At 52.1% G+C, this 26,107-nt stretch overlaps 1 protein-coding gene across 1 annotated transcript; it reads left to right on the plus strand.

Annotated features, from left to right (window-relative positions):
* The first annotated feature begins 229 nt into the window (after positions 1-229).
* Positions 230-3,156, plus strand: KLF2 (KLF transcription factor 2). The gene is made up of 3 exons (XM_003316174.5): positions 230-614; positions 832-1,648; positions 2,473-3,156. The coding sequence occupies exons 1-3, from the start codon at positions 540-542 to the stop codon at positions 2,646-2,648; spliced, it is 1,068 nt and encodes a 355-aa protein (XP_003316222.2). The 5' UTR covers positions 230-539; the 3' UTR covers positions 2,649-3,156.
* The last annotated feature ends 22,951 nt before the right edge of the window (positions 3,157-26,107 follow it).

Raw genomic sequence — 26,107 nt, forward strand, 5'->3', positions numbered from 1 at the left:
CCCCTTCCGTCAAGGGATCCGGGGAGGCCGCCAAGCCCGGTGCTCCCCTGAGAGTCTCTGAGAGGCCCCGACACCGCCCCCGCTCCAGGTCCCCGGGATGCTCGCGCAGGCGGGAGCCCGGGGCGCCCGGGGGATCCCTGAGCGTCACGCCGCTGTTGTGGAGCGCGTGTTGACAACGTCGCCGGGGAGACGGGCGGGGGCGGGGCCCGGGAGAGGGGGAGGCGCGGCCCTGGCGGCGCGCGAGGGGCCGGGCTGTCAGCGCAAGGCCCAGGCCGCCGCAGTGGCCACGGCCGCTGCCGCCCGCCGGCTTATATACCGCGGCTAAATTTAGGCTGCGCCCGGAGCTCGTCCCCATCCGGGACGCGTTTCCGCCGCCGCCGCTTTGGCCCGGCCCCCGCGCGCGCCGCGCCTATAAGGCTTGGGCGGGCCCGGCCGCGGCCCACAGAGCCGTCCCCGCCCGCCCGCGCCCCGACCAGCCCGGCCTCGGGCAGCCACTCACCGGTGTCCCCGTCCGCGTCCTTCCTCCCCGGGTCCCGGCCATGGCGCTGAGTGAACCCATCCTGCCGTCCTTCTCCACTTTCGCCAGCCCGTGCCGCGAGCGCGGCCTGCAGGAGGTGAGGGCGGCGGGGACGGCGGGGCGGCCGGCACCGTGGGCGGCGGGCTCGGGGTAGTAGAACGTGGGCTGCGGGGTGACAGGACGCGAAGGCGGGGACTGCAGACTCAGGAGAGGAGGATGCGGGCCACGGGGATCGCGGACTTAGGGTGGTAAAAGGCAGGCAGCGCCCCCCGAGCCCCGCCGCCCGCTCACGCCCATTGCCCTGTCGCCCGCAGCGCTGGCCGCGCGCCGAACCCGAGTCCGGCGGCACCGACGACGACCTCAACAGCGTGCTGGACTTCATCCTGTCCATGGGGCTGGACGGCCTGGGCGCCGAGGCCGCCCCGGAGCCGCCGCCGCCGCCCCCGCCGCCTGCGTTCTATTACCCCGAACCCGGCGCGCCCCCGCCCTACAGCGCCCCCGCGGGTGGCCTGGTGTCTGAGCTGCTGCGACCCGAGCTGGATGCGCCGCCGGGGCCCGCACTGCACGGCCGCTTTCTGCTGGCGCCGCCCGGCCGCCTGGTCAAGGCCGAGCCCCCTGAAGCGGACGGCGGCGGCGGCTACGGCTGCGCCCCCGGGCTGACCCGTGGACCGCGCGGCCTCAAGCGCGAGGGCGCCCCGGGCCCGGCGGCTTCGTGCATGCGAGGTCCCGGGGGCCGCCCCCCGCCGCCGCCGGACACACCGCCGCTCAGCCCCGACGGCCCCGCGCGCCTGCCCGCGCCCGGTCCGCGCGCCTCCTTCCCGCCGCCTTTCGGTGGCCCTGGTTTCGGCGCGCCCGGGCCCGGCCTGCATTACGCGCCGCCTGCGCCCCCAGCCTTCGGTCTCTTCGACGACGCGGCCGCCGCCGCGGCAGCCCTGGGCCTGGCGCCCCCCGCCGCCCGCGGTCTCCTCACGCCGCCTGCGTCCCCGCTGGAGCTGCTGGAGGCCAAGCCAAAGCGCGGCCGCCGCTCTTGGCCCCGCAAACGCACCGCCACTCACACCTGCAGCTACGCGGGCTGCGGCAAGACCTACACCAAGAGTTCGCATCTGAAGGCGCATCTGCGCACGCACACAGGTGGGCGGCACGCACGAGCCAGGAGCGCAGGCGGGGGGACGCGGGAGGAGAGGTCGGATTCCCAGCGCGCGCCAGAAAATGAATTTAGGACCTCCCTTGGGGCGTGGCTCAGGGGGATCGGGCAGGTGGTGCACGCTTAGGACTCCCCAGGAGGCGTGGCTCGGGAGGTTGGTTGGGGGGGCACACAGGAACACTCCCCAAGGAGGTGTGATCCGAGAGTTTGGAGTGGGGGCTTGCACGCTTAGGACGAGGGGGGCCTCAGGAGGTTGGGAAGAGCACTTAGAAAACCTCCTGGGGGCGTGGCTAGGGAGACAGTCTCAGAGAGTTGGGGAGGGGCAGCAGGTTTAGGAGCCGCTGGGCACTTGGCTCAGAATCTCCGGGGTTGAGGCTCAAGTAGTTGGGGAGTAGGTGCGCGTTTAGGAACCCCGGGGAGATGCTACGTCTCAGGAAGCTGGGGAGGGCGCTCAGGCTTGGGACTCCTCTGGGGACAAGGCTCAGGACCTTGGGGAGGGAATGTTCGCTGGGAAACCTTGAGAGATTCCGTGTCTTAGAATGCTGGAGAGAGGGTGCATGCTTAGGACCCGTCGGGGGGGCGTGGCTGACAACAGTGGGGAGCGGACCTTGCGCCCCTCCGACCCCCTGGGGGTGAGGATCCGGATTGTGGGGGGAGTTGGGGATGTAGGGCAAGGATCCCTCAGGGGAGCAACACTACCGCGGGGAGCGCGTCAAGGCCCTGGTTAGGGATAGGTTGCGCTCGCCGGGGTAGCCATACGTGCCCTGTCCTGGGAGGGAAACTGAGGCTTACTCTCGCCCCCTCCCTGCAGGTGAGAAGCCCTACCACTGCAACTGGGACGGCTGCGGCTGGAAGTTTGCGCGCTCAGACGAGCTCACGCGCCACTACCGAAAGCACACGGGCCACCGGCCATTCCAGTGCCATCTGTGCGATCGTGCCTTCTCGCGCTCCGATCACCTGGCGCTGCACATGAAACGGCACATGTAGCCGGGACGCCCCCGCCCACCTGCGCGCGGCCGTGGCGGGTCCCACGCGCCGGGCGCGGCCCCCTCCCAAACTGTGACTGGTATTTATTGGACCCAGAGAACCGGGCCGGGCACGGCGTGGCTACAGAGGGTCTCCCTCGATGACGACGACGACGACGCCACCACCCCAGCCCCCGTCTGTGACTGAAGGCCCGGTGGGAAAAGACCACGATCCTCCTTGACGAGTTTTGTTTTTCAAAATGGTGCAATAATTTAAGTGGCATCTTCTCTCCCACCGGGTCTACACTAGAGGATCGAGGCTTGTGATGCCTTGTGAGAAATAAGGGCCTTAATTTGTACTGTCTGCGGCATTTTTTATAATATTGTATATAGTGACTGACAAATATTGTATTACTGTACATAGAGAGACAGGTGGGCATTTTTGGGCTACCTGGTTCGTTTTTATAAGATTTTGCTGGGTTGGTTTTTTTTTTAATTAAAAAGTTTTGCATCTTTTAAAAAAAATCACAGCACTGGTCTGGCTGCTTGGAACTGGGGCCTTGGGGCACTTGGGAGGAGGGGGGAGCGGAGAGTTTGATGGAGGGCAGCCCCACTAAAGCATCGTGTGCAGTGGGTCCTGCGTCTGCCAGCACCGGGACTGCCAGCTGCTGTGCCTGCCTGCCAGGAACCTGTGGGTTTTTCTGTAAATTTAGACACTGCATTTTAGGACTGAGGGAGGGTTATTTTAAGGTTGTTCTTTGAGCCATAAATTGCCTCTTTGCCCCACAGCTGGGGAAAGTGCTGGTCCCACTGACGTGGCCTCCTCTACATTGAAAAAACAAAACAAAACAACTTACCTCTTCCTGGAAGCCTCTGAGGTTTTAGCCAAATTTCTGGAGTGCCAGCTCTATATTTTTATTTTTATTTTTAAAGGGGGTTAACCTGCTGAGTTTCTGGCATGTTCTGCCCTTTACTCGTCTCGACATTTAGCAAGTCTTTTCTTAAGGGGTGAGTTCCCCATTCTGCTAGCGGAAAACAGTGAAACCTGCATTCGAGGGCCATGCATGAAGCTCTTTTCCAGATAAGGAAACGGAGGCCCAGAGAGGTAGCGGCAGGGTGGTGGAGTTGGGTTGTTAGCCTGCTGTGTCTGCCTCCAAGGGTCCCTGAACCCCACTGGAAGGGAGTGGTAGCTTTCTACAATGACCCACCTGTTGTGTGCATTGGAAGGCTGGGCGAGCCTCCTCCCCTGTAGGGTCTCCTGGTGCAAAAAATTCACTGCCTCAATGGTAGGAGGTGACCAGTCTGAAAACCCACCTGGAGAGCAGAGGAGACCCCTAAATCCCCACCACCCCAAGTGTCTCAGGCAAGGAGGTATCTCTCCCCCCAGATTTCCCCTGCCACCCCTCACCTTCCCCATTCTCAGGGGCCCCGGGTAACCATGACCACCAACCATTGCACAAGTTTCCAGAAAGTGAAAATAGCTCGTAAGCAGCGCCTGCTTTAAAACACTCTCACCCCGTTGCGACAGAGGCTGGGATTTCCTCCCTCCCTGCATCCTTCCTCCTGCCCAACTACAGCAGCCCTGGAAACAGCTGAGAGGTGTTTGGTAATCCACGAAAAGCAGAAATACGAGTTGACAATCTGATTCATTTTCCGAGAGTAAATAGCCTGGCCTCACTTCCGCTGCTGATGAAGGGTGTGAATGTTTTTGAGCCTCCTGTACCCTCTGCGTGCAGCTTCTGCAAAAACCGTCCCAAGACAGAATGTTGGCCCCTCGACCTGGGGAGATGATCCCCCTTTTTAAAAGCTGGCCTCTGCAGTGCAGGGGCAGAAGAAGGACTCGCGGGTGGTTTAAAACAATATTAAGGGTCTCCAGGTTTCCCTGTTCAGCTTAAACTTAGTGATCAAGCTATTTTTCTTGCTTATTTGAAAATGTCTTCCAGGTTTCTCCTGGAAGCTTCTGAGTCCAGTGAAAGGCAAATCGTTCACGGGGCTGAAGCTGTTTCTGTTTCTTGCGTGTCTGTTCTGTTGGAGAACAGACAGAATAGAAAGTGTGATCATTGAACACACAGTTGTACGTTTCAGTAAGAGACACCAACTCAGGCAGCGCTAGGTCATACCGACTAATCCAGAAATATCCCATCATTTTTTTCTGCCCCTTTCTGACACTCAAATGCCAATTTCCATGAAATATCTTCTGGATCTGTGATGCTCAGTGGAGAGTGACCCAGTCTGGGAACATTTTTGGTTGTCAACTCGGGGGTGCTGCTGGCATCTGGTGGACAGAGGTGGGGGATGTTGCTAAGCATTCTGCAGTGTACAGACAGCCCCCACCACAGAGAATAGCCCAGCTCTGAATGTCAGCAGTGCTGAGGTTGAGACATCGCCTCTGGTTCCTAAAAGATCATTGCTCTTATCAGCAAGAAGGTGACTCTGTGCCACGAAGCAAGCTTTGGTGGCAAATGCCACCCAGAAAAAGGTACAAAGAAAACCTCACCCTGGGGCCATCTTCACCTAGGATTCTACAACCCAATCCCAATGCAAGTTTTTCTTTCTTTCTTTCTTTTTTTGGAGACAGTCTCGCTCTGTTGCCCAGGCTAGAGTACAGTGGCACAATCTCAGCTCACTGCAACTTCTGCCTCCTGGGTTCAAGCAATTCTCCTACCTCAGCACCCCCTAGTAGCTGGTATTACAGGTGCATGCCACCATGCCCAACTAATTTTTGGATTTTTAGTAAAGATGGGGTTTCGCCATGTTGGCCAGGCTGGTCTCGAACTCCTGACCTCAGGTGATCCACCCACCTCAGCCTCCCAAAGTGCTGGGATTACAGGAGTGAGCCACCGCACCCAAACTCTCTCTCTCTCTGTTTTTAGAGCAGGAGATTTGTGGTCACTGGCTGAATTACTTTTCATGGCTGTGATTTTTGCTATATTCTTTCTTTTCCCCAGGCAAAGTTATAATCATTTGTCGATGCTGTTTTTTCCCCCAGTTAAACATTTGTATTGTCATTTTCATGGCTGCATAATATTCCTTTTAGATATGGCAGGAGTTATTTATGCAAACAAGCACTGTGGGTAAAAGGGTTGAAAAGGGTGAAGGTTTTATTTTGTTTGGTTTGAGATAGGGTCTCATCTGTCACCCAGGCTGGAGTGCAGTGGCACAATCACTACAATCTTGACCTCCTGGGTTCAAGCAATCCTCCCGCCTCAGCCTCCCGAGTAGCTGGGATTACAGGCATGCATCACCATGCCCGGCTAATTTTTACATTTTTTTGTACAGAGGGGATCTCACTATATTGCCCCTCCTGGGCTCAAGCAATCCTCCCGCCTCAGCCTCTCAAAATGCTGGGATTATAGATGCAGACCACCAAGCCCAGCTATGGCGGGGGGTGGGGGAGAGGTGACAGTTTTGAGGGGCTTATTGGCATGGTGCTGGGGAGAGAGGTAGGAGCTATTTTTCTGCTAGGCACTTCCTGTAGTTCTGGGGGCCCCAGCACCCAGGCAGGCTGCAGAATGATGTGGTGTGAAGTGGGAGGAGGAAGGGGGCGTTGTCAGAGGGCAAGATGTCTATAGGCTCACCCCTGACTCAGCAGCCAGCCCTGTCAACACGGTTGAGTCAGCACCCACGCCCGGCAGCCCCAGGTGGAGTCCCAGGACCATAGGCTCAAGCTGATTTGTCAGGTGCCAGGGCTGGGTGGCTCCGATTGCCCTGGCCTGAGCTGTGTCAGCTGTGCCAGACCAGCGAGCATCAGCCTTGGAGCTGGGCACAGCGGTGGCTCATGCCTGTAATCCCAGCACTTTGGGAGGCCGAGGTGCGGGGATCTCTTGAGCTAAGGAGTTTGAGACCAGCCTGGGCAACATAGAGAGACCCTGTTTCTTTGGGGGTGGGGGGTGAAGAGAGAGAGAAGAAAGAAAAAACAATAGACATTTGGAGCTGAATCATTCTCCAGTGCAGGGCCACCCTGTGCGCTGCAGTGTTCAATAGCATCTCTGGCCTTCACCGACTCAATGCCAATTAACACCCATCCCCTGGCCAGACCCGGTGGCTCACACCTGTAATTCCAGCACTTTGGGAGGGCGAGGCGGGTGGATCACTTGAGCTCAGGAGTTCGAGGCCAGCCTGGCCAATATGGTGAAACCCTGTCTCTACTTAAAAAAAAAAAAAAAAATTAGCTGGGTGTGGTGGCAGGTGCCTGTAATCTCTGTCATCTCAGCTACTTGGGAGGCTGAGTCAGGAGAATCACTGGAACCTGGGAGGCGGAGGTTGCACTGAGCTGAGATGGCGCCTGGGTGACATAGGGAGAGTCCATCTCAAAAAAAAAAGAAACCCTCAGATCAGCCGTGCAACTTTGCCTGCCTGTGCCTCAGATGAGTTTGCTGCTGTGAAAATGAAATGAGACACTAAAGCTCAGAGCCCACCCCTGGGGTGTGGCCAGCACAGTGAGTGTCCTCTGATAAAGCTGGTGTGCCTGAATTTTAAGGCCCCTTCCTCCCTCTCTCTCCCTCTCCCCACGACCCTCTTCGCTCGTTCATTCATTCATTCACCTGTTCATTCAGCAGATGCTCTGTATGGCAAGCAGATATGACTCAGAATTTCAGGAGTGACTCTGGCCGGGCGCAATGGTTCACACCTGTAATCCCAGCACTTTGGGAGGCCGAGGCAGGCGGATCACCTGAGGTCAGGAGTTCGAGACCAGCCTGGCCAACATGGTGAAACCCCGTCTCTACTAAAAACACAAAAATTAGCTGGGTGTGGTGGCGGGCGCCTATAATCCCAGCTACTCGGGAAGCTGAGGGACGAGAATTGCTTGAACCCGGGAGGCAGAGGTTTCAGTGAGCCGAGATCACACCACTGCACTCCAGCCTGAGAAACAGAGCGAGACTCTGTCTCAAAAAAAAAAAAAGTGACGCAGCCTCTGGGCCTTGCCCAGAGTCAGTGCCAAAATGTTTGTCGCATGACCTAACTTTGTGCTAACGGTGGACCCTGTGACCCGAGCTTGGGTGCTTTCATTCTGGGCACCTTCAACAAATTATCTCTTTCAACCTCCCCACAAGCCTGAGGGTTGCCTAAGCACCCCCATTTTCTAGAGGTGGAAAGTGGGGTTCAGAGAGGGGAAGGTTAGCTGGGGGACCTGGTGCAGGTTGCAGAGCTGAGGCTTCAACCCGGGTCTGCCTGGCCTGGCCACCGCAACTCCTCCTGTGCCTAGAAACATCTGAATGCACCAATGCATCAGGTTTGCCCTGTTTCCCTCCACACACAGGTTCTAGGGGTTCCTGGAAGCCCTGCTGAGTTCCTTCTAGGCTTTTGTCTAAAAGGAACTGAGAAGCCCATTTTCCAGGAATATCCCAGACAGGGAGGGACAAGGGGCCGGGAAGAGGCTGGGTGAATAGGGTTCCCTGAGGTGCCCTATAAGAAGTTAGGAGGAGGCCGGGCACAGTGGCTCACGCCTGTAATCCCAGCACTTTGGGAGGTCAAGGCAGGTGGATCATTTGAGGTCAGGAGTTCGAGACCAGCCTGGCCAACATGGTGAAACCTCGTCTCTACTAAAAATACAAAAATTAGCTTGGAGTAGTGGTGGACACCTGTGATCCCAGCTACTTGGGAGGCTGAGGCAGGAGAATTGCATGAACCCGGGAGGCGGAGGTTGCAGTGAGCCGAGATCACACCATTGCACACTAGCCTGGGTGACAGAGGAAGACTCCATCTCAAAAAATAATAATAATAAGACGAGCCTGGGGGCCAGACACCATGGCTCACGCATGTAATCCCAGCACTTTGGGAGGCCAAGGCAGGTGGATTACTGGAGGTCAGAAGTTCAAGATCAGCCTGGCCAACATGGTGAAACCCCATCTCTACTAAAAAAAAAAAACAAAAACAAAAATTAGCCGGGCGTGGTGGTGCATACCTGTAATCCCAGGTACTTGGGAGGCTAAGGCAGGAGAATCACCTGAACCCAGGAGGCAGAGGTTACAGTGAGCCGAGATTGCACCACTGCACTCCGGCCTGGGCAACAGAGCAAGACTCTGTTTCAAAAAAAAAAAAAAAAAATGCTAAACATGGAATTGCCATAGGTCCCAGTGAGTCCCTTCCTAGGTATAGTCCCAAGAGAAATAAAAACCGGGACACAAACAGATACTTGCACACACGTGTTCGAGGCAGCACCATTTACATGCGCCAGACGGTGGAAACAGCCCAAATGCCTATCAACTCATGAATCAATAAAAGTGTGGTATATCCATATGACCCAGTGGTTTTTGTGTTTGTTTTTTGGGATAAGGTCTTGCTCTGTTGCCCAGGCTGGAGTGCAGTGGTGCGATCACAGCTAATTGCAGCCTTGAACCCCTGGGTTCAAGCCATCCTCCCGCATCAGCCTCTCGGGCTGGTTCTTACTGGGGGCTCCCCTGGGTGCAGAGAACAGGCCCAAGCTGATGCCAGTTAGGGAAGCCATCCCTACAGTTCTAGAAGGGATACTGAGCCCAGGAGGCTGGAGACAGGGGCCTCACCAACCCTCTGCTCGTAGCCTGAGCTCTTTCTCCAGCGTGATTTGATCTGCCCCATCACCCTGTTCTTTTCTCTCTCATCCCATGTTTTCTTTCTTTCATTCTTTCTCTTTATTGTGATTAAATATACATAACATAAAATTGACTGTTTTTGTTTTGTTTTGTTTGAGACAGGGTCTCACTTTGTTGCCCAGGCTGGAGTGCAGTGGTGTGATCACAGCTCACTGTAGCCTCGACCTCCTCAGGCTCACGTGATCCTCCTGCCTCAGCCTCCGGAGCAGCTGGGACTATAGAAGTGTGCTACTACGTCTGGCTAATTTTTCTATTTTTTGTAGAGACTGAGTCTTACTGTGTTACCCAGGCTGGTCGCAAACTCCTGGGCTCGAATGAACCATCCACCTTGGCCTCCCAAAATGCTGGGATTACAAGAGTGAGACATTGTGCCTGGCTAAAATTCACTTTTTTTTTTTTTTGCAACAGAGTCTTGCTTTGTCACCCAGGCTGGAGTGCAGTGGCACGATCTTGGTTCACTGCAACCTCCCACCTCAAGTGATTCTCCTGCCTCAGCCTCCCGAGTAGCTGGGATTACAGGCACACGCCAGCACACCTGGCTAATTTTTGTTATTTCAGTAGAGACGGGGTTTCACCATGTTGGCCAGGCTGGTCTCAAACTCCTGACCTCAGGTGATCCGCCCCCCTTGGCCTCCCAAAGTGCTAGGAATACAGGCGTGAGCCACCACACCCAGCACAAAATTGGTTATTTTTAAGTGTTCAGTTCAGCAGCATTAAGTACATTCACAGCATCGTGCCACCTTCACCACCACCCATCTCCAGAACTTTTCCCTTCTTCCCAAACTGAAACTCTGATCCCATTAAACACTCACTTCCCATTCTCCCTCCCCAGCCACTGGCCCCCACCCTTCTTCCTTCTGTCTCTACAAATTTGAGCACTCTGAGGACCTCCTAGGAGTGGAATCATACAGTATCTGTCCTTTCCTGTAGTTTATTTCACTCAGCATAATGTCTTCAAGATTCATCCACGTGGTAGTGTGTGTCAGAATTTCCTTCCTTTTTATGACTCAGTAATATTCCATTGTGTGGAAGGACCACATTTTGTATGTCCATTCATTCTTTGATGAACACTTGGTCATTTCCACCCCTTGGCTGCTATGAACATGAGTGTGCAAATACCCATTCCAGCCCCTGCTATCAGTTTTTTGGGGCTGTGTCCCTAACAGTGGAATGGCTGGATACCCTTTTTTACTTTTTACTGTTAGTATTTTTTGAGACAGAGTCTCACTCTCTCGCCCAGCCTGCAGTGCAGTGGTGCAGTCTCAGCTCACTGCAACCTCTGCCTCCTGGGTTCAAGTGATTCTCCTGCCTCAGCCTCCCAAGTAACTGGGATTACAGGCGTGCACCACCTCACCCAGCTAATTTTTGTATTTTTAGTAGAGACGAGGTTTCACCATGTTGGCCAGGCTGGTCTCGAACTCCTGACCTCAAGCGATCCTCCTGCCTCGGCCTCCCAAAGTGCTGAGATTACAGGCGTGAGCCAACGCGCCTGGCCTGGGTATCCTTTTTAAAACTTTATTCGTGGCTGCTGATAACGCTCAAAAGAGTTTTTCTTTCCTGAGCAGCTCGCCTAAGAGCCATTGACCCAGGCTGAGCATCGTCTGCGAGCCTCCCTGAGAGCTCAGATTCACACCAGCCGGCATCTGTCGCCTCAGCCTGCAACATTCTGGGCCTCGATTTCCTCTTCTTTGAAATGGGGGTAACAGCGCAGAGCAGTGGGAGCACGGCCAGTGCCCTGGCCTTGGGGGCCGCCCGGAAATCGGGGTTTTGCAGCAGCTTGGGTTGTGCAGAGAGGCAGAGGCTGTCAGGGAGATGGACGGGCCTGAGGTGGAGGTGCCGCTCACACCCGGCACGCCCGCCGCCTGCTCAGCCCACAGCCTGCTCTGCGCAGCCAGCTCTGCGCAGCCGGCTCCCCTCCCCACCCAGGCCCCGGCCATCCCAAGACAGCCTCCTCCAGAGGGGACACAGACCCCTGCACACCAGACCCAGAGACTCTTAGGCCGGAGACTAAGCTGAAAAGCCCTCACTCTGCAGGGTGGGGAAACTGAGGCCCGGGTATCCAAATCCTCCAGCAGACAGACGCCAACCAACCTACATGGGTCTTGGGGTCTTCCTGAGCCACAAATGCAAATCCCACAGGAGGAGCTGGCCCCTCCGGTGGGGTTCCTACCAGGGACGTGGCTTGCCAGGATTTGACCCCGTTTTAACCTAGAACAGCCAGGTGTGCTGGCTCATACCTGTAATCCCAGCACTTTGGGAGGCTGCGGTGGGAGGACCACTTGAGGCTGGGAGTTTGAGACCAGCCTGGGGAACATAGCAAGACCCCATCTCTTAAAAAAAGAGCGTGGTAGCAGGCATGGTAGCATGCATCTATAGTCCCAACTACTCAGGAGGCTGAGGTGGGAAGATCACTTGGGCCCAGGAGTTTGAGGCTGCAGTGAGCTATGATTGTGCCACTGCACTCTGATATGGGCGACAGAGCAAGACCCTGCCTCTAATAAATAAATAAATACATTATTTTTATAATTTATTATAAAATTATAAATTTTATAAAAATTAATTTAATTTAATTTAATAAAAAAAGCGAGGTAGCTCATGCCTGTAATTCTAGCACTTTGGGAGACCAAGGCGAGCAGATCACTTGAGGCCAGGAGTTCGAGACCAGCCTGGCCAACATGGTGAAACCCTGTCTCTACTAAAAATACAAAAAAAAAAAAATTAAGCCGGGCGCGGTGGTGTGCAGATATAGTCCTAGCTACTCGGGTGGCTGAGGTATGAGAATCACCTGAACCCAGGAGGTGGAGGTTGCAATGAGCCACGATCACGCCACTGCACTCCAGCCTGGGCGACAGAGTGAGTCCCTGTCTCAAAATAAGTAAATAAATAATATCATCTAGAACGATGTAAACAGAACATTGCATTGACATTTTGTCAATTGCCACAAAATTGACATTTTGTCAATGGTTTGTCATTGCAAGCCATTTTGTTTTTTCTCTCCCCGCCATCCCCCCTTCTTTTTCTTTAAACATGGGGAGTTTATAAATCCATGAGACCTAACAAGCAGCTATAGGACACTCCACACAACAGCAGGACACACTTTCTTCTTGAGGGTGCAAGGAACATTCCCTGGGAGAGGCCAAAGCAGAAATCCAATGCATTGAAAAGGATCGCAATTCTAGAAAGTATGTCCTCTGACCACAATGGAATGAAGTGAGAAATAAGAAACAGAGAGGAATTTGGCAAACTTAAGAAATATGTAGAAATTCAAGAACGCATTTGTAAAGACAAGGAGGACCTACTCTCTAAGATTCATCAGAAAATCCCAGCATTTGAGACCAGCCTGCGCCACACGGTGAGACCCCATCCACAGAAAAAATACAAAACAATCAGCCGGGCCTGGTGGCGTGCACCTGTAATCCTAGATACTCGGGAGGCTGAGGTGGGAGGATCACTTGAGCCAGGGAAGTGGAGGCTGCAGTGAGCCGCGATCGCATCACTGCACTCCAGCCTGGGCAACAGAGTGAGGCCCTGTCTCAAAAAAAACGAAAAGAAAAGAAAAAAAGAAAAAGGCCATGTGTAGTGGCTTACACCTGTAATGCCAGCACTTTGGGAGGCTGAGGCAGGTGAATCACCTGAGGTCTGGAGTTCGAGACCAGCCTGGCCAACATGGTGAAACCCCATCTCTACTAAAAATACAAAAAAAAAAAAAAAAAGACAACACACACACACACACACACACAAAACAAACTAGCTGGGCATGGTGGCAGGCACCTATAATCCCAGCTACTCAGGAGGCTGAGGTAGGAGAATCGCGTGAACCCAGGAGGCGGAGGTTGCAGTGAGCTGAGATCGCACCATTGCACTCCAGCCTGGGCAAAAAAGCAACACTCCACCTCAAAAAAAAAAAAGACAAAAAAACATTCTAGCAGTGGGAAGGTCCTTTAGGGGCCTGAGCTCCTGAGTGGGGACCAGTCTGGCTTTGTGCAGGCAGGGACTCAGTGCACCTGGGGCTCTCTCTGCAGATATGAGATGTGCATGGGCTCTTCTGGATGTTGCCCTAGTTGAGTTCCGAGGGCTCCTGTGGGCTCATGGCTTCTAGAGTGGATGATTCCCCCAAGATCACTGTGGGGAACACCGAGAGTGGCTGCTTCAAGGCTGCCAGTGGGGACTCCACTGGAGGTCCGCTTCTGGGGGGCTGCCACGTGTCCCCAGCTTTAGTCAGGACCCCTCCCACAACAGCATCCCCTGCTCCCATCCACATCTCCAGGTCCTCCAACTCCTGTGACCCTTCCCCAATCCCACATCTTTGCACAGGCTGTTCCTCATGGCAAAAAGCCCTTCCTGTGTGTCCTTGGGCAGATGCCAGTCCGCCCCCCAAGGCCTGGCTCCGGCATCACCTCCACTGGGAAGCCTGCCCTGATTCCCATAGAAGCACCCCAGCCTGCCCTGTGCCAGCTTGGACCTCACAGGGTGAGAGCGCCAGATCTGTGGCTGGCTCCTCCTTCCCACTAGACTGGGCAGCAGCAGAGAGGGGTGCTGAATGACTCGGGGGACCTGGTTGACAAGGGGTCAGGACCGTGAAGGGGACAGTGGTTTTACTCCCCTGTCATAGTCACAGAGAGCAACACACAAAATCCAAGGATTCCTGGGATGACAGAATTTCTGGCCCCAAGGCCAAGATGATGCTGGGTAGAGTGTGCAACGTGTAGTGTAGATGGGGACTTGGATCCACTGGCCCTGGCTGCCTGGAGATGCTGGGTAGAGCACGTAGTGTGCAGCGTAGACAGCATTCAGAGTCCCTCAGCCCTGGCTGCCCCTACCTCTGCCCCTTGTGCCTGGCCATGGCCCTGGGTGCACGCCTGGCCCTCTCTGAGCCACAGCTCCCTCCCACCAGGGCTGGTGAGAAAAGTAAACCGAGAGTGCTGTTTCCTGCCACCCTGCTGGGTGCTCAGCCTCCCTCCACCCGCATCCTCTCGAGTGGGTAGAATCCCAACTGGGGGCCCTCTGGCAGGGTCCGGGAGCTGGCACGCGAGCAGGCACTCTGGCTCGGCCGTGCATCCGTCCATGGGCCACTCTCCGAGACACGTGGCTCTAAATGGACACAGTCATTCAGGAAATAGCGCCTCACCCACCAAATGCCAGGCGCCACTCAGCAGGCTGCTGTAACTCCGCAGGCTGCCTCCTGAATTGCCCTCCACTTTCAACCTTGACCCCAGGTTGGCCTTTCTGGGGACTGTCCCAAGATCGAGAGACACACTTCACAGCCAAGCCCTCGTCTGCAGCCTCGGAGCTATGAGATGTTCCAGCTCCAGGGAAAAAACTCAGGAATCAGAAGTCTGGCCAGCCCCATCCCACTCCTCTTGGCTTTAATGTAACTCAGAGGCACCGATCCTGGCTCTTGGGGCAGAATTCTCCACATTCCTGGTGTGTTTCCGTTGAACCCCAAACCGCAAACACATCCTGACATCTCATTTCCTCAATGCGCCCTGGTGGTGACTCGGGCCACCTTGCCGGGAGCTCGTTTTGAGTCATACAGAGATTTGTCGAAGGAAGGGTTTCTCATCTCAGAAGTTGGAGGCCGTTCCCACCAACCTCCCTCGCTGCATCTGTACAAGAATTGCTGGCGGGGCTGCTATTCCCTGATGCTTGGATCTCAGCGCTCAGTGACTCGGGAGGCACTGGCCAGGGGCCCTGGACAAATCTAAGCTCAGTTCCTCATGTCACCACTGTCAACCTCAGGCACGGGAAGGCGGCTCTCAGCCTCTTTCCTCCTCTGTAGAGCTGGGCTCTTCGCAGCTATCTTGGCCGGGCTCTATCTCAAATGGATGGAATCTGGGCTATGCCTGACACATAGTAGGTGCTCAGTGAAGGAATGGTGCCCATTAGTGAGAGAGGGAGACAGGGCTGGGCATGGTGATGTGCACCCGTGGTCCCAGCTACTTAGGAGGCTGAGGCAGAAGGATCCCTAGAGGCCAGGAGGTCGAGACAGCAATGAGCTATGACTGCACCGTTGCACTCCAGCCTAGGCAACAGAGCAAGACCCTGTCCTTAAAATAATAATAGTAATAATAATTTATTGAACTCCTGACCTCAGGTGATCCACCTGCCTCGGCCTTCCAAAGTGCTGAGATTACAAGCATGAGCCACTGTGCCTGGCCGAATAATAATCTCTAAAAAATTAATCTAAACATAATTTCTAGGCTGGGTGCGGTGGCTCATGCCTGTAATCCCAGCACTTTGGGAGGCCAAGGCGGGCAGATCACCTGAGGTCAGGATTTTGAAACCAGCCTGGCCAACATGGCGAAACCCTGTCTCTAATTTAAAAAAAAAGAAAAAAAAAAATTAGCCAGGTGTGGTGGTGCATGCCTGTAGTCCCAGCTACTGGGGAGGCTGAGAATTGTTTGAACCCAGGAGGTGGACGTTGCAGTGAGTTAAGATCATGCCACTACACTTCAGCCTAGGCAACAGAGAGAGACCCTGTCTCTAAATAAATAAATGAGAGAGAGAGAAAAAAAAAATCCAAGGAAACAAGCCCATTCATTCTACTTAATTCCGCTGGTCTCTGGGAGGCAGGTTGGGGGTGGAGAAATTCCATGTTTTTAGAGAATTCTGCCGTCACCAGCAACTGCCCCACCAGGAGCTAACTTCAGCATGGGCGGAGGGAGGGTGTCTGCCCACGACCTGACCTTGAACTGGGCCTTTCTCAAATGTAAATGTGCATCTCCTTTGGTGCTTTTTTAAGTGGGAGAGGTCCCTGAAAGGTTGTTGCCTGGAGGAAAAGTTTTGGCAATTAACTTTTATTATTGTTTGCTTGCTTAAAGAAACTGGGGGCCCAGAGCAGTGAGTGGCTTATGCCTGTAATCCCAGCACTCTGGGAAGCCGAGGCAGGCAGATCACTTGAGCCCAGGACTTCCAGACCAGCCTGGCCAACAAAAATTAGCCAGGCATGGTGGAGTGCACCTGTAATCCCAGCTACTCGGGAGGCTGAGGCGGGAGGATCACTTGAACCCAGGAGGCAGAGGCTGCAGTGAGCTAATATTGCTCCACTGCACTCCAACCTGCTGGGCGACAGAGTGAGACTGTCTCAAAAAACAATTGGGATGTTCATCAAAGCACTATTCATAACAGCCAAAAAGTAGAAACAACCCAAGTGTCCATTAGAGAATGAATAAGAAAACTGTGATCCATACATACAATGGAATATTATTCAGCCATGAAAAGGAATGAAGCACTGATCCATGCTACAATGTGGATGAGCCCCCAAAACATTCTGAGTGAGAGAAGCCAGACGCGAAAGCCCACATAGTGTGAGATTCCACTGAAACAAAATGCCCAGAACAGGCAAATCCAGAGAGACAGGAAGCAGATGAGTGGCTGCCAGGGGCTGGGGGAGGGGAATGGGGAGTGGCTGCTGATGGGGACAGGGTCTCCTCTTGGGGGATGCAAATGTTCTGGAATTAGACAGAGGTGATGGTTGCACAACATTGTGAATGCACGAAATGCCACTACCTTGTACACTTCATGGTTAGTTTTATGTTATGTGAATTTCAGCTCAATTTTAAGATGTAAAAAAAGCAATTGAGAATAAGTTGCTTCTGTTGTAAAACGTTACTTTTTTTTTCAGACGGAGTCTTGCTCTGTCGCCCACGCTGGAGTGCAGTGGTGCAATCTCGGCTCACTGCAACCTCCGCCTCCCGGGTTCAGGTGATTCTCCTGCCTCGGCCTCCTGAGCAGCTGGAATTACCGGCGCCCGCCACCACTCCCAGCTAATTTTTGTATTTTTAGTAGAGACGGGTTTCACTGTGTTGGCCAGAAGGGTCTCAAATGCCTGACCTCAAGTGATCCACCCACCTTGGCCTCTTAAAATGCTGGGATTACAGGCATGAGCCACCATGCGCAGCCACATTACTATTTTTAATACAATTATTTTGTCAATATAACATAAAGTTTGGACCGAGTATCCACTGATGAATGAATGGATAAACAAAATGTGGTCTATCCATCTATCCAGACAATGGAATAGTATTCAGTTTTTAAAAAGAAAGAGATTATAGGGCTGGGCGCGGTGGCTCACGCCTGTAATCCCAACACTTTGGGAGGCCGAGGAGGGCGGATCATGAGGTCAGGAGTTCGAAACTAACCTGGCCAACATGGTGAAACCCAGTCTATATTAAAAATACAAAAATTAGCTGGGCGTGGCGGTGCGTGCCTGTAATCCCAGCTACTCAGGAGGCTGAGGCAGGAGAATTGTTTGAACCCAGGAGGCGGAGGTTGCAGTGAGCCGAGATCGCGCCATTACACTCCAGCCTGGGCAGCAGTGCGAGACTACAATTCAAAAAAAAAAGAAAGAAAAGAAAAGAAAAAGAAAGAGAAAGATTCTGACACATACATGCTCCAACAGGAACTATCCTAAGTGAAATACGCCAGACACAAAAAGAGAAATACTGTATGAGTCCATGCATCAGATTCATAGAGACAGGAAGTAGAATGGTGGGTGCGAGGGGCTGGGGGAGGAGGAAATGGGGAATGAGTATTTAGTGGGGGCAGAGTTTCAGTTTTATAAGCTGACAAGAGCTCTGCTGCGTAACATGAATGGACTGGGGTGAGCCGTGAGGGCTGGAGGGCCCTCAGACAAGAGAAAGGATGACAGTTCCAAGGCTTCAAACAGATGCTCTGAGAGAACCAGTCCTCAGAAAGGCTGAGAATCCCTGGAATTTTTCCTGGGCTGGAAGGGATCTGCTCTATGGCTTAAAGGTCTTGGCCAAGGGCCTGAAGAACCACCCATCTTCCAGGGCCCAGGCACTCCGACTCCTGAAATTTAAATACAGGCGCTTTCTACGCATGAGTGCCAAACCATTTCCAGTAAGTCTCATTGTCAGCTATAAAAATAACTACTGTTGAAGCAGAGACAAGCTCGTGATGCAGCCAGGCAGTGCCACAGAGAGGCAATGGCATCTGTCCCTGTCAAACGGAAAGTCCCCTGGCCAAGCCTCTGAATTCAAGTGAACATCTTGGTCTTGGATGTGACCATCTGAATGGTGGTCGAGAAAGTGCTTGGTCCATAGAAGGCACCCAGGACACTTGAGCCCCCTTCTCTCCCATGACCTTCGTACAATGGCACGGAATGGAGACGCAGGGCTGGGACTTCCCCTCCACCACACCGGTTTCCTTTACAATGAGATTCCATTCCTATAATGAGGAATAATGTAGTAGCTTAGTTAATACAGACAGAACTGCCCCTCAGTCGGTTCTTGGGTAGTGGAGCTAGAATATATAGGCCCTGCTCTAAAAGCTCAAAGCAATCCCTGGACAGTAACCATAGCTTTAATAATACTCATCTGGGCCGGGTGCGGTGGCTGAAGCCTGTAATCCCAGCACTTTGGGAGGCCGAAGCGGGCAAATCACAAGGTCAGGAGTTCGAGACCAGCCTGGCCAACATAGTGAAAGCCTGTCTCTACTAAAAATACAAAAAAATTAGCTGGGCATAGTGGCGGGCACCTGTAATCCCAGCTGCTCGGGAGGCTGAGGCAGGAGAATTGCTTGAACCTGGGAGGCGGAGGTTACATGAGCTGAGATCGTGCCACTGCACTACAGCCCAGGTGACACAGTGAGACTCCATCTAAAATAATAAGAATAATACCCATCTGAATGAATAATAACAAAAACCAGTACCATTGGCTGGGAGGCGGAAGTGGGGTTATGGGGAATTGCTCAATGGGTACAGAGTGTCAATTTCGCAAAATGAAAAAGTTCTAGAGATCTGTTGCAGAATGGCATGAATATATTTAACACTGCTGAACCATGCACTTAAAAGTGGTTTTTTTTTTTTAAAAAAAAAAGTGGTTAAAGTGGAGCTGGATGCAGTGGCATGCACCTGTATGCCCAGTTACTCCAGAGGCCAAGGCGGGAGGATTGCTTGAGCCTAGGAGTTTGAATCCAGCCCGGGCAACATAGTGACACCCTGTCTCTAAAAAAATAAAAAAAGAATAAAAATTTCTATAAATTAAAAATAAATTTAGGCCAGGAATGGTGGCTCACACCTGTAACCCCAACACTTTGGGAGGATCCCTTGAGCTCAGGAGTTTGTGACGAGCCTGCACAAAGTAGTGAGACTCTATCTCTAGAAAACATACAAAAATTAGCCAGGCATGGTGCTGCATGCCTATAGCCCCGGCTATTCAGAAGGCTGAAATGGGAGGATCACTTGAGCCCGGGGCGCGAAGGCTGCAGTGAGCCGAGATCGCACCACTGCACTCCAGCCTGGGCAACAGAGTGAGATCCTGTCTCAATAAATAAATACATACATAAAATAAAATAAATGAATAATTTTTTTTTTTCCTGAGACAGAGTTTTGCTTTTTCAGCCAGCTGGAGTGCAGTGGGGCGATCTCGGCTCACTGCAAGCTCCGCCTCCTGGGTTCACACCATTCTCCTCAGCCTCCCAAGTAGCTGGGACTACAGGTGCCTGCCACCACACCCGGCTAATTTTTTGTATTTTTAGTAGAGATGGGGTTTCACCGTGTTAGCCAGGATGGTCTTGATCTCCTGACCTCATGATCCACCTGCCTCGGCCTCCCAAAGTGCTGGGATTACAGGTGTGAGCCACCACACCCGGCTGAATAAATTTTTAAATGGTTAAAATGGTAAGTTTCATGTTTTTTATCATAATTAATTTTTTTTTTTTTTTGAGACAGAGTCTTGCTCTGTCACCCAGGCTGGAGTGCAGTGGCACAATCTTTGCTCACTGCAACCTGCACCTCCCAGGTTCAAGTGATTTTCGTGCCTCAGCTCCCAAGCAGTTGGGATTACAGGTGTGTGCCACCACACCCCACTAATTCTTGTATTTTTAGTAGAGACGGGGTTTCTCCAGATTGGCCAGGCTGGTCTCAAACTTCTGGTCTCAAGTGATCCTCCTGCCTAGGCCACCCAAAGTGCTAGGATTACAGGTGTGAGCCACTGAGCTTGGCCATAATTAAAAATTTTTAATTAAAAAAAAAAATCCAGCCGGGCGCGGTGGCTCACGACTGTAATCCCAGCACTTTGGGAGGCCAAGGCGGGTGGATCACGAGGTCAGGATATCGAGACCATCCTGGCTAACATGGTGAAACCCCGTCTCTACTAAAAATACAAAAAATTAGCCAGGCATGGTGGCGGGCACCTGTAGTCCCAGCTACTCAGGAGGCTGAGGCAGGAGAATGGCGTGAACCTGGGAGGCGGAGCTTGCAGTAAGCCGAGATCACGCCACTGCACTCCAGCCTGGGCAACAGAGTGAGACTCCATCTCAAACAAAACAAAACAAAACAAAAAAACCACTACTACTGTTTCTACTACTTTACTTGAACATCTAGAATATGCCCTGAGGGATAGCTGTTATACCTCCATTTTTTTTTTTCTAGACGGAGTCTCAGTCTGTCTTGACCAGGCTGGAGTGCAGTGGTGTGATCTCAGCTCACTGCAGCCTCCGCCTCCCAGGTTCAAGCAATTCTCCCACCTCAGCCTCCTGAGTAATTGGGATTACAGTCACCCGCCACCACATCCAGCTAATTTTTGTATTTTTAGTAGAGACAGGGTTTCACCATGTTGGCCAGCCTGGTCTTGAACTCCTGACCTCAGGTGATCCACCTGCCTCGGCCTCCCACGGTACTGGGATTACAGGCATGAGCCACTGTGCCTGGCCAATGACCTCTATTTTATAGATGAAGAAAAATGGGGACTCCAAGTAGTGATTTGAGCAACCCAAGGTCACACTCTCCAGGGGTGAAGCTGTCTTCACACCAACTCTGACTTAAGGCTGTGCCTTTTCCAAGATGTTTGTTGCCCCTCCATGGCTTCAATATCTTCTCTGGTCTACCTCAGGGGAAGAGAAGCCACAGGTATCTTGCTCCAGGATCTAGAACCGGAAAATAAACCAGGGTTCTGGTCCACCATATTGTTCTCTTAGAACTAGGATCCTCATTTCCTTTAAAAAGTGTGTTTACAGTTGAACAATTGCTACATCTTGTCTTGAGTCTTTTTTTTGGCTCTCATAGTGGAAATTCTGCCCTTTGTCCTTAGTACAAAGAAATAATGTTCATCACAGACCAGGATCTCAAAGTCCTTGTTTCTGGCCTCAGAAAGCGTTCTCTCTCCCAAGTGAAGGTTAATATAGGAATAACAATGGAAAGTCACAGAATTGCTCGTTTATTAAACTAGTGTTTCTTGCAATGGTGTTTTAAAAGTTTATAAGAGATATATTATTGATATATAACATATTGATATAATTACACATTGTTGATATATTATTGAGACATTATATTAGGGGAGTTTTTTGTTGTTTTTAGAGTTGGGGTCTTGCTCTGTCGCCCAGGCTGGAGAGCAGTGGTGCCATCGTAGCTCACCTCAGCCTCGAACTCCTGGCCTCAAGTGATCCTTCTGCCTCAGCCTCCCAAAGTGCTGGGATTACAGGCATGAACCATTGTGCCCGGCCTGTACATTAGTGTTATTTGAACTAGGATTTCCCCCTTAACTATGAAATTAAGGTTATCAAGAGTGAGCAAAATATTTTAAATAAAGATGAGGCTCATAAGATAATGTTTATTCAATTTTTCTTTTTTTATTATCTGAGATCCTAAAATATGTGTCTTTTTGGAGACTTGAATAATCATCTTAAGGGCTTTTAGAGCTAGAAAGGTCTTCACTGGGCCGGGCGCAGTGGCTCACACCTGTAATCCCAGCACTTTGGGAGGCCAAGGCAGGCAGATCACTTGAGACCAGCCTGAGACCAGCCTGAGAGCAGTTTGAGACCAGCCTGGCCAACATGGTGAAACCCCGTCTCTACCAAAAATACAAAAATTAGCCGGGCATGGTTGTGGGTGCTTGTAATCCCAGCTACTCAGGAGGCTGAGGCAGGAGAATCACTTGAACCCGGGAGGCGGAGGTTGCAGTGAGCCAAGACTGTGCCACTGGGTGACAGAGTGACACTCTGTCTCAAAAAAAGGAAAAAAGAAAGGTCTTCACTGGTTGTCTGGTCCAACCTCCTTGGCCAAATAAGAAAACTGAGGTGCACTGAGGTTAGGTCCAAGGTCATGAATAGAGAGCACCCCTGCACGTCAGTCAGAAAGGAAATGAGGCTGGGCACAGTGGCCACGCCTGTAATCCCAGCACTTTGGGAGGCTGAGGCAGGAGGATTGCTTGAAGTCAGGAGTTCCAGACCAGCATGGGCAACATAGAGAGACCTCATCTCTATGAATAATTTTTTTTTTTTTTTTTTGAGGCAGTCTCACCCTGTTGCCCAGGCTGGAGTGCAGTGGTGCGATCTCGGCTCACTGCAACCTTTGCCTCCTGATTCAAGCGATTCTCCTGCCTCAGCCTCCCAAGTAGCTGGGACTACAGGCACCCGCCACCATGCCCAGATAATTTTTTTGTATTTTCAGTAGAGACCGGGTTTCACCGTGTTGGTCAGGCTGGTCTTGAACTCCTGACCTCACATGATTCACCCGCCTCGGCTTCCCAAAATGCTGGGATTACAGGTGTAAGCCACCATGCCTGGCCAATTTTTAAAAAGTAGTTGGGCATGGTGGCACATGCCTGTGGTTCCAGTTACTCAGGAGGCTGAGGTAGGAGGATGGCCTGAGCCCAGGAGGTTGAGGCTGCAGTGAGCTATGATCACACCACTGCACTCCAGCCTGGGCAACAGAGCAAGATCCTATCCCCAAAACAAAACAAAACCAGAAAGCAAATCAAGGAGTGATATTTAAAGACCCACTCGGCTGGGCGCAGTGGCTCATGCCTGCAATCCCAGCACTTTGTGAGGCTGAGGTGGGCAGATCACCTGAGGTCAGGTGTTCGAGACCAGCCTGGCCAACATGGTGAAACCCCATCTTTACTAAAAATAAACAAAATTAGCCCGGCGTGGTGGTGGGTGCCTATAATTTCAGCTACTCGGGGAGCTGAGGCAGAATTGCTTGAACCTGGGAGGTGGAGGTTGCAGGGAGCTGAGATCACACCATTGCACCCCAGCCTAGGCACCAAGAGCATAACTGTCTCAAAATAATAATAATAATAATAATAATAATAATAATAATAATAATATTATAATAAAAATAAAGACCACTCAATGTAAACACGACTCTACCCAGGCAAGCCCACATCACGTCATCTCTTTGGAATAAGCTTGCGATAACCATCATATTTCCATTTCCTTTTATATTTTTCCAAAAACAGCTCATGATACAATTTGTACAGGTCCTAGTAACTTTGGGGAAAATTTTGGAAAAAAAAAAAAGTAGCATGTTTCAAAGGAACTTGATCTGATAAGAGGCAGAAATATTGACTCCATTATTTCAAGAGGCAGTTTCTTTGTTTCCCAGACGCTTCCTGACAGTTTTAAAAATAGCCTTCCACAACTGTTCCAGGATGAGAATGTCCTTTTACATAAAATGGGCTTTGAAGATGTGATTTCATTTACTCAGAGGAGGCTGTAGATCATTCGTCATCCTTTTCCAAAACATGGCTTGGACCGGGCAATGTGGGCCCTTGAATTCCAGTTGAACACCAGTCCAAACTGGGTTGTTGGATGCGGAGAAGATAAAGGGTACCCACAAAGGGGACACGGCTCGTTACAATCTGGGAGACAAAACGCAATGGGGTTGCAGTCAAAAGTTGCCTCTTGCGACCAGGTGTGGTGGCTCACGCCTGTAATCCCAGCACTTCGGGAGGCTGAGGCAGGTGGATCACCTGAGGTCAGGAGTTCGAGACCAGCCTGGGCAACATGGCAAAACTCCATCTCTACCAAAAAATACAGAAATTACCCGGGCATGGTGGTATGTGCCTGTAGTTCCAGCTCAAGAGGCTAAGGCAGGAGAATCGCTTGTACCCAGGATGTGAAGGCTGCAGTGAGCTGAGATCATGCCACTGCACTCCAGGCTGGCTGACAGAGCGAGACTCTGCCTCTAAAAGAAAAAAAAAAAAAGTTGCCTCTTTCGGATGGGTGTGTCGGCTCACCCCTGTCATCCCAGCACTTTGGGAGGCTGAGGCTGGAGGATTGCTTTAGGCCAGGAGTTTGAGACCAGCCTGGGCAACATAGCGAGACCCCCATCTCTACAAAAAAAAAATTTAATTACCTGGGCACGGTGGTGCACACCTGTAGTCCCAGCTACTTGGGAGGCTGAGGTGGGAGGATCACTTGAGCCCAGGAGGTTGAGGATGCAGTGAGCTATGATCGCACCACTGCACTTCAGCCTGGGTGACAGAGTAAGGCCCTTTCTCTAAAAATAAAGAAACAAAAATAAAATGAAAGTTGCCTCTTGTCTGCTGTATTGGAGGTTTCTGTACCTGCTGATTCAACCAACCCTAGATCGAAACTACTTGAAAAAGGGCCAGGGGCGGTGGCTCACGCTTGTAATCCCAGCACTTTGGGAGGCCAAGGCGGGTGGATCACCTGAGGTTGGGAGTTCGAGACCAGCCTGGCCAACACAGTGAAACCCTGTCTCTACTAAAAGTATAAAAATTAGCCGGGCATGGTGGCGGGTGCCTGTAATCCCAGCTACTTGGGAGGCCGAGGCAGGAGAATCACTTGAACCCAGGAGGCAGAGGTTACAGTGAGCGGAGATTGCGCCACTGCACTCCAGCCTGGGTGACAAGAGAGAGACTCTGTCTCAAAAAAAAAAAAAAGAGGCAGGGCGTGGTGGCTCACGCCTCTAATCCCAGCGCTTTGGGAGGCCAAGGCAGGCAGATCACAAGGTCAGGAGATCGAGACCGTCTTGGCCAACATGGTGAAACCCCATCTCTACTAAAATACAAAAAATCAGCCGGGCATGGTGGCAGGTGCCTGTAATCCCAGCTATTTGGGAGGCTGAGGCAGGGGAATCGCTTGAACCCAGGAGGTGGAGGTTGCAGTGAGCTGAGATCGCGCCACTGCACTCCAGCCTGGAGACAGAGCAAGACTCCATCTCAAAAAAAAAAAAAAAGAGAGAGAGAGAGAGAAAGAAACCATTTGAAAAAAACAATCAAAAGTTGCCTCTTATGTGAAAGATCTGATGGCTAGGAGGGGTCATTGTTCATTTTCTCAGACGTGACCTTGGCATGGAGTATACGTAGCATGTCAGTCGCCACACGTCTCAGTGACGTGCGCTTCAGGGCATGTGGGCGAAATGGCATCCTGACTCCAACTTGCTCTAAAGTGCTTCTCCAGAGCAAAGGAAGACAGCCATGCGGCAAAGGTGGAAAATCTGGATGACAGTTGACGCTGGGTGGGGGTATTTACTGTCCTTTTCTCTTCAACTATTATGTTTGGAAATTTTCATCATACATTTGTTCCAATTGGATACTCTATTCTTCAGGAAAGGGCGTGAGTGTCCTTTGCTGTGGAAGAGACTGCCAATGGGAGAGGGGATGGATTTGTGGATTTGATGTTGATTATTTACACAGCAGGGGAGTGTGTGTGTGTGTGTGTAGCAGGGAAGGAAGGAAACAGGATTTGAGACTGGCTTCTAACTTTTTAAAGGGTCTGAGGACCTCTTTAAAAATCAGATGGAGGCTGGGCACAGTGGCTCACACCTGTCATCAGCAGCACTTTGGGAGGCCGAGGCGGGAGGGTCACTTGGGGCCAGGAGTTGGAGATCAACCTGTTTCTATAGTGAGACCCTGTTTCTATAAAAATAAAAATAAAATTAAAATTAAAAAAAATTAGCCAGGGCCGGGCACTGTGGCTCATGCCTGTAATCCCAGCACTTTGGGAGGCTGAGGTGGGCAGATCAAGAGGTCAGTAGATCGAGACCATCCTGGCTAACACGGTGAAACCCCGTCTCTACTAAAAATACAGAAAAATTTGCTGGGCGTGGTGGCGGGCGCCTGTAGTCCCAGCTACTCAGGAGGCTGAGGCAGGAGAATGGCGTGAACCCGGGAGGCGGAGCTTGCAGTGAGCCGAGATC

Source organism: Pan troglodytes, chromosome 20, assembly GCF_028858775.2.
Source record: "Pan troglodytes isolate AG18354 chromosome 20, NHGRI_mPanTro3-v2.0_pri, whole genome shotgun sequence".
In the NCBI taxonomy this organism is placed as follows: Eukaryota; Metazoa; Chordata; class Mammalia; order Primates; family Hominidae; genus Pan; species Pan troglodytes.

What these genes read in the sequence shown, in the direction of transcription:
- KLF2 (XM_003316174.5), top strand. Translation starts at nt 540, where the DNA reads ATGGCGCTGAGTGAACCCATCCTGCCGTCCTTCTCCACTTTCGCCAGC. An exon ending in GCGAGCGCGGCCTGCAGGAG is followed by an intron (nt 615 to 831) that starts GTGAGGGCGGCG and finishes TGTCGCCCGCAG; the next exon opens with CGCTGGCCGCGCGCCGAACC. An exon ending in GCATCTGCGCACGCACACAG is followed by an intron (nt 1,649 to 2,472) that starts GTGGGCGGCACG and finishes CCCTCCCTGCAG; the next exon opens with GTGAGAAGCCCTACCACTGC.